Genomic DNA, 10,699 nt, shown 5'->3' on the forward strand with positions numbered 1-10,699 from the left:
TGGGAAAGAGCAGACACTCCTGGTTCTTCAGGCCACGACAACACAGCGGGTCATTTAGTTCAAGCCAGTTTGCTTCTACCTGTCACAAAAGGCTAAGTGGGTGTGTCCACATACGGGTCATTCCAAGATCCTAATTACTGATGAACAGTCCTAAATAACTATTTACTCGTGACCTCTTAGAAGGTACGTAAGCAACAAAATACCTGTTCCCAGGAGACAATTGGCAGCCGGCTGGCCGTACCTTGATCGTATTCATGATTGTTCCCAGAATGGTCCTGCCATTGTAAGACTCCTCCAGCTCAAACTCCCCCCGCAAGGACTGGAACACCTGGTTCATGATCTTCTTGACCTGTATGATGATCAAAACACGTGCTGCCAAAATCGGCTCAGTAAGGGCTGTGCTTCAACTCTACCAAGGGTTTTGGGAGGCTGAAGCGAAGCTGCCTTATAATCCTACCATGGGACATGTGTGGTCACGACCAGAGACACTGAAGGCTGCCACTGTGGAGTGGACAATATTCAACAGTGAGCAGGATTCTGACGGAAGGGCTGTCCGTGAAGCTCCCTATCAAGGGCAGGCAAGCTGTGCTCTGTGTGCCCAAGACGCATACAAGCCATTTATCGACGCCTCCCTCGGCTGTGACCGTCATGAAGAGCTGCCATGGGCTATGAGGAGTAGTAGCGAGTGGATCCCGGACACAGTCCCAACTCCCTCCCCCTCATTCTTCTCCTGAGATTTAGATGCACCTCCCCTATCTGTCAAAATCTCAGAGGACAGGGACCTTTGGAAGTCAGACAAGTGGGGCATCACTGAAGTCAGAACAGCTACCCGGGCAGCACATCGGCCACGTTCTTTCGGAATGCTGACACACGTTCGACCCCTTGCTGTGCGACGGCGTGCCTCTTCGAAATACCAGCTCACCTTCTCTGAGGGGTCAGTAGCAGCTGCTTCAACCCCAGACGTCCGCAACTGGCTCTTCTCCAGCTCCTTGATGTGCTGTTTGTTTTGTTCTGTGAGGGCCTCGACTTGGGCCTGGAGGGCCAAACACTGCAAAATGAACAGGCTATGGGTGTGGCTTTGGGAATGTGGAGTAGCAGGGGACGGTCAGGAAGCCCAAGGGGAGGAGAACCATCCTAAGCCATCCTTAACCTTGAAGACCCGCTGCCCTCTCTCCCCCAGCCTTCGTCTCCACCCCCAGACCTGCTGACCCAGGTATTCTATTTCCTCAGCTTGACTTTCCCTTTCCTAGCAAGGTCACATCCATGCTCCTAGTCAGGTTTGAAGAACAATGAGAAGCGGGGTGGTGGGGTAAGAACTCTAGGCAAGCAACATGGACACTCAGCATTAGCAGCAACCTATCCACCTGACAAGACTGCCTCCTAGTTCTCTGTCAGAGGCTTTCACTGGATGCTTTAAAGAAAGAAACGGGGCTGTCACACTGTGACCCTAGGCCATCTCTCTCCTTTTATATCTGCTACCCCGAGCTCTAGCCTTTCCTGGTGCCTTTGCTCAGGATGTTCTGCCTCCTCCTCTACCACAAAGCTTCTTATCCTTCTCAGCTCTGTTCAAATGTCACCTCCTTTAGGAAGCCTTCCTGGCTTCCCTATGTACTTCCCCTTCTGGGCCCCATAGCACCCTGACTTGACTTCATTTCTCTTTTTCTTTCCCTTTCTTGACTGTGAGATTCTTGAGGGCAGAGTCTTCGTATGTCCTTTCTCTAACACAATGGTTCCGACACAGGTGAAGTTTAATAAATATTTGCTTAATAAATGAAGGATCACTAATAATGGAAGACACGTTCCAGAACACTAATGCTGTTCTTTTCTTTTTCCAGGTCACTGGCCTGTCACCCCCAATAAGAAAGTGAAAGATAAAGGACAAACTGGAGAGTTAGACTAGTGGGATTTTGGTTTCTAGCTATTAACACCATTTACGTTTAAATGGATCAACAGGACTCGAGGGCCCAGGGCAAGCATTTACCTTTTCCTGAAGTTGTATCAGCTTCTGCTGGTTGGCATCTCTCTGCGCGCACACCTCCTGGTACTGCTGCTGGTGTTCATCCTTGGCAGAGGCCAACAGGTGCTCACATTTCGCTTCCCACTGGGTCTGTAATTCCGCCTGCACCAGAGACACCTGCCAAGAGAAAGTAACAGCCATATCCTGACGGTCCTGTTGCATCTCCAGAAGCTCAACTTTCATAAGGCAAAGAATAGGCTGACAGCTCAGATCTAATCAGGGAAAAAAAAAAAAAAAACTATCTGTAAGATTTTAATTATTGGGTCATCAGAAAAGTCATGACAGGGGCCAGCAGGTGACGTGGTACTTAAAGACAGAGGACTCCCACATGGACAATTGTGGTTCGAGTCCTAGACCTGGCAGTCTGCTTTCTCATTCCTCCCCCTGCCCCCTCCCTCTATCCCTCGCTGGTCAAATTAAAGTAAATAAATAAAGTTAAATAAAAATAATTCTTTAAAAAAAAGAAAAAAGAAAAGTTATGACATATTTTTTCACATTCTTCTATGCAAAAATGCATCATGACTTTTCCAACGACCCAATACTTAGAAAGTAATGTTACCGGCTCTCAGAACTCCAACCACACAGAGGCGTGACTATCTAAACAGGTCCTTGGAGGACAAAGCCATAATGTGGCCATCACTGCTCAAGGATCAGACCCTAAACTTTAAAAGCTCAGAAACTTTTTCTTGCCAAAATTCCCACAGGTGATCAAATCAAATGCATCAATGCACTCCAACTAAATAGATATACCCAGATTAATATTTTTAAGAGAAATTTTGTACTATAAGGCATGTGCACTCACTGGAGAAACAGAGAAAGACAGACAGAAGTGAGAAATCACAAGGTCAGCATGTGGCATGGTGGTTAATGGTGCTGGACTCCTACATGGTCAACCACAGTTTGAGTCCCAGACCTGGCAGCTTACTTTCTTACTATCCCTTTCGCACTTTCTCACACTCTGTCCCTCTCTGGTCAAATTAAAACAAACAAATAAATAAAGTTAAATAAAAATAACTCTTAAAAAAAAAAAAAAAGTGTGGCCATGCCGCAATCCTTTCTCTTCCACTGTCTTCTCGGGATTTTGGCCATGCATGCACACACAGCCAGAGTGAGTTTCAAGCCTCTGGGTCTGGGACTAGAACTGCGGTCGACCATGTGGGAGTCTGGCGACGTAACCATTATGCCATCTGCTGGTCCCTACACATGAATTTTAAGGCTTTTTTTTTTTTTTTTTTTGAGAGGTTTTCACTATAGGGTGCGTGCACTCGCAAGACAGACACAGAGAGACAGAAAGCGAGAAATCACCCCCCAGGGGGGATGGCCACACCACAATCCCTTCTCCTCCATTCTCCTCTCGGGATCTTGGGCACGCATGCACATGCGCCCGGCATGAGTTTTAAGCCACTGGGTCCGGGACACGAACCGCAGTCGACTACATGGGAGTCCAGCAACATAGCCATTATGCTAACTGCTGGTCCCCCCTACACATGAATTTTAAACTCGAAAGAGAAGGCTGCCATTGGATGGTTGCTCTTGGAGATCCTGCCGTGTCTTGCCACAGCCCTGGTTTCCCTTCCTGACTACCTAAATACATCCTTTCTTTTCAATTATGATAATGTACCTAAAGGATTGTGTCTGGTGGTTGAGGACTTTGACATTATCATGTTGAAATTTTTTTGCAAAGAGATTTTTTTCATGATCTACTTACATAATTAAAAATTAAGCTGTAAGAGGGAAAAGAGGATTCTTCATTAGGATCCTAGCTTTCTTGTATATATTGGGATTGCCTTTTTCTACCTTCCTCTAAGGTGAGAGCATCAACTAAGAGAAATGTCACCTTTAAGGATATGGAAGAAACCAGAAGCTTTTCTCTGAGTCCCTCACACCTTTCTTTCATTTCCAAATTGCTTCTGTTCCCCATTACCTGCTCTGCAGCTGCCTGGTCTGTGGACACCCGAGTCTTTTTCAAGAGCTGTCGAAGCTTAGCCAATTCTTCCTGGTGTGACTTGCGAATTTCATCTATTTCCTCTTCAGCTTGACAACGCTCTTGAGCAGACTTCTTTTTCCTTTCTGAGAGGTTCTTAGAAATAAGAGAACTGGTTAACAGGGCATAAGGGGATGGTGGTTACCGACCTTGCTGAGTCCTTATTCCATATCTGAAAATGGTTCTTTAGCTTCATTTTTTCCTACATAGTTAACATTCTTGGTTACTAAGAATGACAAAGAGGAAAAAAAAAGAGCTTTCAGGAGCTGTAGACACCCTAACTTTGGTGAGGATGACATCCTCCATCCCACCAACGGACATATTTTCCATTTGGTGACACTTCACCAGCTTTCGTGAGGCAGGGACTCTCACAACATATGGGCAGAAAAAGAAACGAATATTCTCTCTTTGGAAGTCAATCATGTGAAAAGCCTTTACAATCGGCACACTTAGAAATGCCACAAACTGTCATTTATCTTAAGGAAGCTGGAAGTCACGTTCATAAAGACTGTGTATACAAAGATACACTGTAGTAGTGTCTACAGCAATGAAAGGATTAAAAACTGATACACTCACAGATGAAACTAAAAATGCGGACCAACATTACCCCCTATAAAAGAACTAGGCAAAAATAGATTTATTAGTGAGTTTTACTGAAACATAAGAAAGAATGCATTCTTTTTATATTTAAACTGTTCTGGAACATGAAAAAAGACAGAAATGGTCCCACTTTGTTCAACTGGCCTAGTATTACCCTGATATTAAAATTTTAACCAAGATAATATAAACATAGTTAAGAGCAAGCTGAACAAATATTTGCAACATCTATGACTAACAAAAGACTGATACCCTTAAAAAGGTTTACAAATAAAACTAATAATATGAAAGGGGGTAAAGGATATTAAAAAGGTATTAAATATATGAAAGCTTTACTAGCAATACATGTACATATTAAGTCAGGGTAGTGTATTTCACCTGTCAGACAAAAATTAGAAAGAGTGATATGCAGAGCTGGAAAGAGTTTTAAAACTGTAAGTAAGGGGACCAGCAGTTGGCATAATGGCTATGTCGCTGAACTCCCATGTAGTCGACCACAGTTCAAGTCCCAGACCTGGTTGCTTAAACTCATGCCGGGTGCATGTGCGCATGTGCCTAGGATCCTGAGAGGAGAATGGAGGAGAAGGGATTGCGGCGTGGTCATTGCCCCTGGGGGGGGGTGATTTCTCGCTTTCTGTCTCCCTGTCTCTCTCTGTCTGTCTGGCGAACGCACGTACCCTATAACAAAAACCTCTCCCAAAAAAAAGGAAAAAAAAATTTCTCTAAAAAAGAATAATAAATTTTTAGAAAGTTTAAAAAATAGATTTGGGTCCCATCTCTAAGATATCACATTATGTACTTGCAAATATTTCAAAAATCTGAAAAAAATCCAAAATCCCAAATACTCTGGTCTTGGGACACTTAAGACACTTAAGACACTAAACCTGTAGTTGATAGTACTAATGCATGAGATTAGAAATAGGAAAAAGATAATTTTTTAATTTCATCCTTTTATGTATTATTTGTGTTTATTATAATGAGCACATAATATTGTAATTTTTAAAGGAAAAATTATAATGTTTATTAAGCAGATAATGCTGACCACTTGGGTCCAATGAAGAAACTTGGGTTGTAGAATTTACCTTTTCCAGGGACTCCTTCTCAGCTCGAAGGTCAGTCAGTTCCTCCTCTAGGGATGTCACCTTGAGTTCCAGCTGTCTCCGACTCTGCTTTTCATTCCTGAATTTGGACTGTGTTTGTTCTGAAGTTTCTTGGAGTTCTGGGATGTAAAAGTAGAGAGCCTTGGCTGCAGACCCAGTACTGGAGTGGGCTCTGTGACATCCTAGCAGCTCTTTCAAAGCTGCATGCTTCCATTTCCCCATCCGACCACATAACACCCCCCACTCACTTCTGTCAGCATCACCTCACTGACCATGACAGGATCTACCAAACCATAAGCTGACCCTCCCATCAACCTGTGTTTATCCTGTAGGAAGTTCCACACACAAAAACAAGAGACCACCTTTGAAACAGATCACTTGACAACTGTACCTTGGTCACCATCCTAAGACAAGCAGATCTTTGTTTAGTACTGGCCCAGGGCCTTTCTTACTTTCTTACTTTTTTTTTTTTTAATTTTGCTAGAGGGCAGGTAATATTCACTAGAGAGAGAGGGAAAGTGAGAAACACCCTCCATAGGGCATACTCAAGCCATAATTCCATCTCCTTCATTTCTCCTTTTGAGATCTTGGTCACACCTGTAGCATGTATTCTTCAAGCTGCTGTATCTGGAACTAAACCAATTGGCTGCATGGGCTCCAGCTGCCTTAACCACCATACCACGTGCTGACCTGATATTCCCAACTAAACTTGGTAGCTGAGTTATTCAATCAAGAGTTCGCTTTCGAAGCATCCCTTCTTAAAAGATGTACAATTAGCAGGACCAGCAGTTAGTGTAACGGCTCTGTCGCTGGACTCCCATGTGGTTGACCACGGTTCGAGTTCTGGACCCGGTGGCTTAAACTCGTGCCGGGCGCGTGTGCATGTGTGCCCAAGATCCTGAGAGGAGAATGGAGGAAAAGGGATTGCGGCGTGGCCATCCCCCTGGAGGGTGACTTCTCGCTTTCTGTTTCTCTGTCTCTGTCTTCCTGACAAGCGCACGTGCCCTATAGCAAAAACCTCTCTAAAAAAAAAAAAGCACAATTATTACATGTAAATTTTGTAAAAAAATCCCTTCTCAAACAAAAGCTATCTGGAATTAAAACAAAATAATACACTAAAATTTACTAGTTCGGAAAACTTCTAAGATTCGTTGGCTCTTGAGATAATTGTCTTTGGGCATCAAAAAGCGGGGGCGGGGGGCAGCAGGTGGTGTGATGGTTAAGGGCACTGGACTCCCACATGGTTAACCATGGTTCAAGTCCTGGACCTGGCAGCTTGCTTTCTTGCTTTCTCTCTCTTTTTGTGTCTCTCTCTGGTCAAATTGAAAAGAACAATAATGATAAATAAAATAAATAATTTTTTTTTAAAAATTTAAAAAACATGGGACCAGCAGGTGGCAAGGTGGTTAAGGCACTGGACATTCCCACATGGCCAACCATGGTTCAAGTCCTGGACCTGGTGGCTTGCTTTCTCACTTCCTCTCTCTCTTTCGCCCTCTCTCTCTCTCTTTGGTCGAATTAAAATAATAAATAGATGAATAAATTTTAAAAAATTAAATTAAAAAATTTAAAAAAACAACAGAAATAAGGTATCTTCATGACATTTAAATTTAAGAATGTCCAACACATTTGCCTCATGTGGGCGCAAGTGATGCTCTAAAAAGGTAAGAAATGCATCTTTAAGGTGCCACTGTACCAGATGATGTCATGTTTCCCAGCTCTCCACTAGGCAAGTGAACTCTGCTATTGTTCCTGCTGCTCCCTACCATGGTCCCATCTGTGCCTTCCATATCTGTTTTTATACACCAAGGTAGATGAGTCAACATGCTGATCTTCACAAATCTGCTATCCAATCACCATGTCTGGAGTGGCGCCTTTGTGCTAGGAACTAACACCACATGGAGGAAAGGACTTTAGGAAGATAAGCAAGGCTATCCTTGCCCTCAGGGGCTTGTGCCCTGGAGGGGAACAGGCATACAAGTGGTGCCTATGAAAGGCTAACTTTGATAATGGTTATAATAATGCACTAGAGAGAAGAATTTTCTTTTCTTTTCTTTTTTTTTTTTTGGAGAGGTTTTGGTATAGGGTGCGTGCGCCCGCCAGACAGAGAGAGACAGAGAGACAGAAAGCGAGAAATCACCCCCCAGGGGGGATGGCCACGCAACAATCCCTTCTCCTCCATTCTCCTCTCGGGATCTTGGGCACGCACGCACACACGCCTGGCGTGAGTTTAAGCCACCAGGTCCGGGACTCAAACCGCAGCTGACCACGTGGGAGTCCAGCGACATAGCCATTACGCTAACTGCTGGTTCCAAGAATTTTTTTTTGAGAGGTTTTTGCTATAGGGCATGTGCACTCACCAGAAAGACAGAGAGAGACAGAGAGATAGAAAGCAAGAAATCATCTCCCAGGGGGGATGGCTATACTGTAATCCCTTCTCCTCCCGGGACCTTGGGCACACACGCGGTACCTGGGGCACACACGCACACGCGCCTGGTGTGAGTTTAAGCCACTGGGTCCGGGACTCGAGCCACGGTCAACTACACGGGAGTCCAGTGACATACATAGCCATTACACTAACTGCTGGTCCCGAGAGAAGAATTTTTAAAGGAGAAATAAAAACATTCTTAGAACAATAACAACTGGAGAAGCTTCTGACAAAAGCAGATTGTGGAGAGGGTTAGACACAAATCTTGGTAAGGGTGGAACACCAAGCCCAGAGAGTATCATTAATAAAAATGAGACAAGATCTACAGTACGTGCTGAAGAGTAGCCAGCAGCAGGCTTGCTGGTGTGCTCAGAGCTAGGATGAACTGGGCAATGCAACGGGAGATAAGCCAAGCCTGTGGGGCTTTGAATGCCAGGCTGAAGAGCTGCAATCCATCCTCTAGGAAAGAGGAAAGCAGACAGGAAACACCTCTTACTTTGTATTTATTTATAAAGAACTGTTTATTTAATCTTATTTATCATTATTATAATTTTAAAATTTGCTACAGGGCATGTACGCTCACCAAAGAGAGACAGAGAAAGAGAGAGTGAGAAAGAGAGAGCAAGCTGCCAGGTCTAGGATGTGAACTACAGTTGGCTATGTGGGAGGAGTCCAGTATCTTTTTTTTTGAGAGGTTTTTGCTATAGGGCGCGTGTGCTCGCCAGAAAAACAGAGAGAGACAGAAAGCGAGAAATCACCCCCCAGGGGGGGTGGCCACGCCTCAATCCGTTCTCCTCCATTCTCCTCTCGGGATCTTTGGCACGCATGCACATGTGCCCGGCATGAGTTTAAGCCACCAGATCCAGGACTCGAATTGCCGTCGACTACATGAGAGTCCAGCGATACAGTCATTATGCTAACTGCTGGTCCCAGGAGTCCAGTACCTTAACTACCATATCACCTGTGGCCCCAAAGCACCTCTTTCTTCAATTCCCACTGAGTCATGTGTTAGAGGAACACAGTAAGTCTTATAGGCACGTGAGGCCAATCACAAATACCAAAGATACTCAAAGCAACACTTCCCCAAGCAAAGGGGAACTATGGCAACAGATCAATTTCAGATTAGTAGTCAGTTCTTTTATTGTTCTTTACGTAAAACAATTGTGTACATTTTATATTGGTCCATCTTAATTTTTGGTTCAGTCCTTTACAAATTTCATGAGTATAACACCAAAAGGATGGAGGGAAGGTAATGGCTTAATTCTGTAAGTCTAAATGGCAAAAACCCCAACATCCCCACGAAAGACATACCTGAGAGCTTTGCCTGCAGTTTGGTGAGCTGGCCCCTGAGCTGATCTGTCTCCTTTAAGCTTTCTGTCAGCTGCATCTGCAGTTCCATTTCTTTCTTTTGGTGAGCAGTCAGTTTCAGCTGCAGATGAGAGACCTGTGCAGTAGCTGCGGCTAACTCTTCTGTCACCTTGGCCTGAACAGTGACAGAGGATGACATCACTTTAAGCATAGGTGTTCTCTGTCTCTAGGTAATGATCCAACCTCACATAACTCCATGCTGACATAACTGGTGGACAGGAAGGGAGCTAAGGGTACTATATTCAACCCACCTTAAACCCAAACGAGCCTTAACAATGTACAGTCTCTGACTCAATTCCCTTGCAGAAATTTGTCCTCAGGAAATATCACATAAACTACAAAAATTCTGCTACCAGGAATGTTCAGAACACTATTGTTTATAGTTGTAAAAGAATCAAAACCTGGGCCAGCAGGTGGCATGGTGTTTGGGTGCTGGACTCCCACACAGATGACTATGGTTTGAGTCCCAGACCTGGCAGCTTGCTTTCTCACTATCCCTCTCTCTCTCTCTCTCTCTCTCTCTCTCTCTCTCTCTGTCTCACTCTGGTGAGCACATATGCCCTATAGTAAATTTAAAATAATAATAATAATGATAAATAAAAATTAAATAATTCCTAAAAAAATAAATAAAAAACTAAAACAAAATGCTGAGAAATTGACTAGATTAAGCACATTTGGATATACAGGGTCTTCCAAAAGTTCATAGAAAATGAATATTACGATTATGCACGCATGGATTTCAAAATTATTTTGCACCTAACTGTGCTCTCTTATACAGCAGTAATGTGCTTCTCAAGAGAAGCTGTAAAGCACATGTGACCACAGTTTGAATCCCTAATACGGTGAGCCTAAAACATTGGGCACACAGGCATGTATTCAAGTGCCCAAGATCTGACAGACAGAAGGGTTGGGTAAGGGAACCATATGTGACCAGACACTGTGGAGGATGCCTGTCTGTCTCTCATGCTCATGTGCATACATACACACTCTGTCATAAATAAATAAGAAAAAGGCCTCAAAAACGTTTTTTGCATCAAAAGAAACTCATATTTTTTTAGAATTATTTATTTTATTCATTCATTAATTCATTTTTTAAAAAAATTTTTAAAGAATTATTTTATTATTAAACTTTATTTTATTTTATTTTATTTTTTTTTTGGAGAGATTTTTGCTATAGGGCGCGTGCGCTCGCCAGACAGACAGAG

At 43.6% G+C, this 10,699-nt stretch overlaps 1 protein-coding gene across 1 annotated transcript in view; it reads right to left on the minus strand.

Annotated features, from left to right (window-relative positions):
* Positions 1-10,699, minus strand: part of FKBP15 (FKBP prolyl isomerase family member 15) — a gene marked incomplete in the record, with an annotated part of 58,930 nt that overhangs the window by 6,051 nt on the left and 42,180 nt on the right. Inside the window, 6 exon segments of the mRNA XM_014585562.2 lie at positions 242-349; positions 923-1,048; positions 1,982-2,134; positions 3,942-4,097; positions 5,681-5,817; positions 9,438-9,609. Coding sequence (XP_014441048.1) covers positions 242-349; positions 923-1,048; positions 1,982-2,134; positions 3,942-4,097; positions 5,681-5,817; positions 9,438-9,609 — 852 coding nt within the window.

The sequence above is a fragment of the Tupaia chinensis genome, unplaced genomic scaffold (genome assembly GCF_000334495.1).
Source record: "Tupaia chinensis unplaced genomic scaffold, TupChi_1.0 Scaffold000081_1, whole genome shotgun sequence".
NCBI lineage: Eukaryota > Metazoa > Chordata > Mammalia > Scandentia > Tupaiidae > Tupaia > Tupaia belangeri.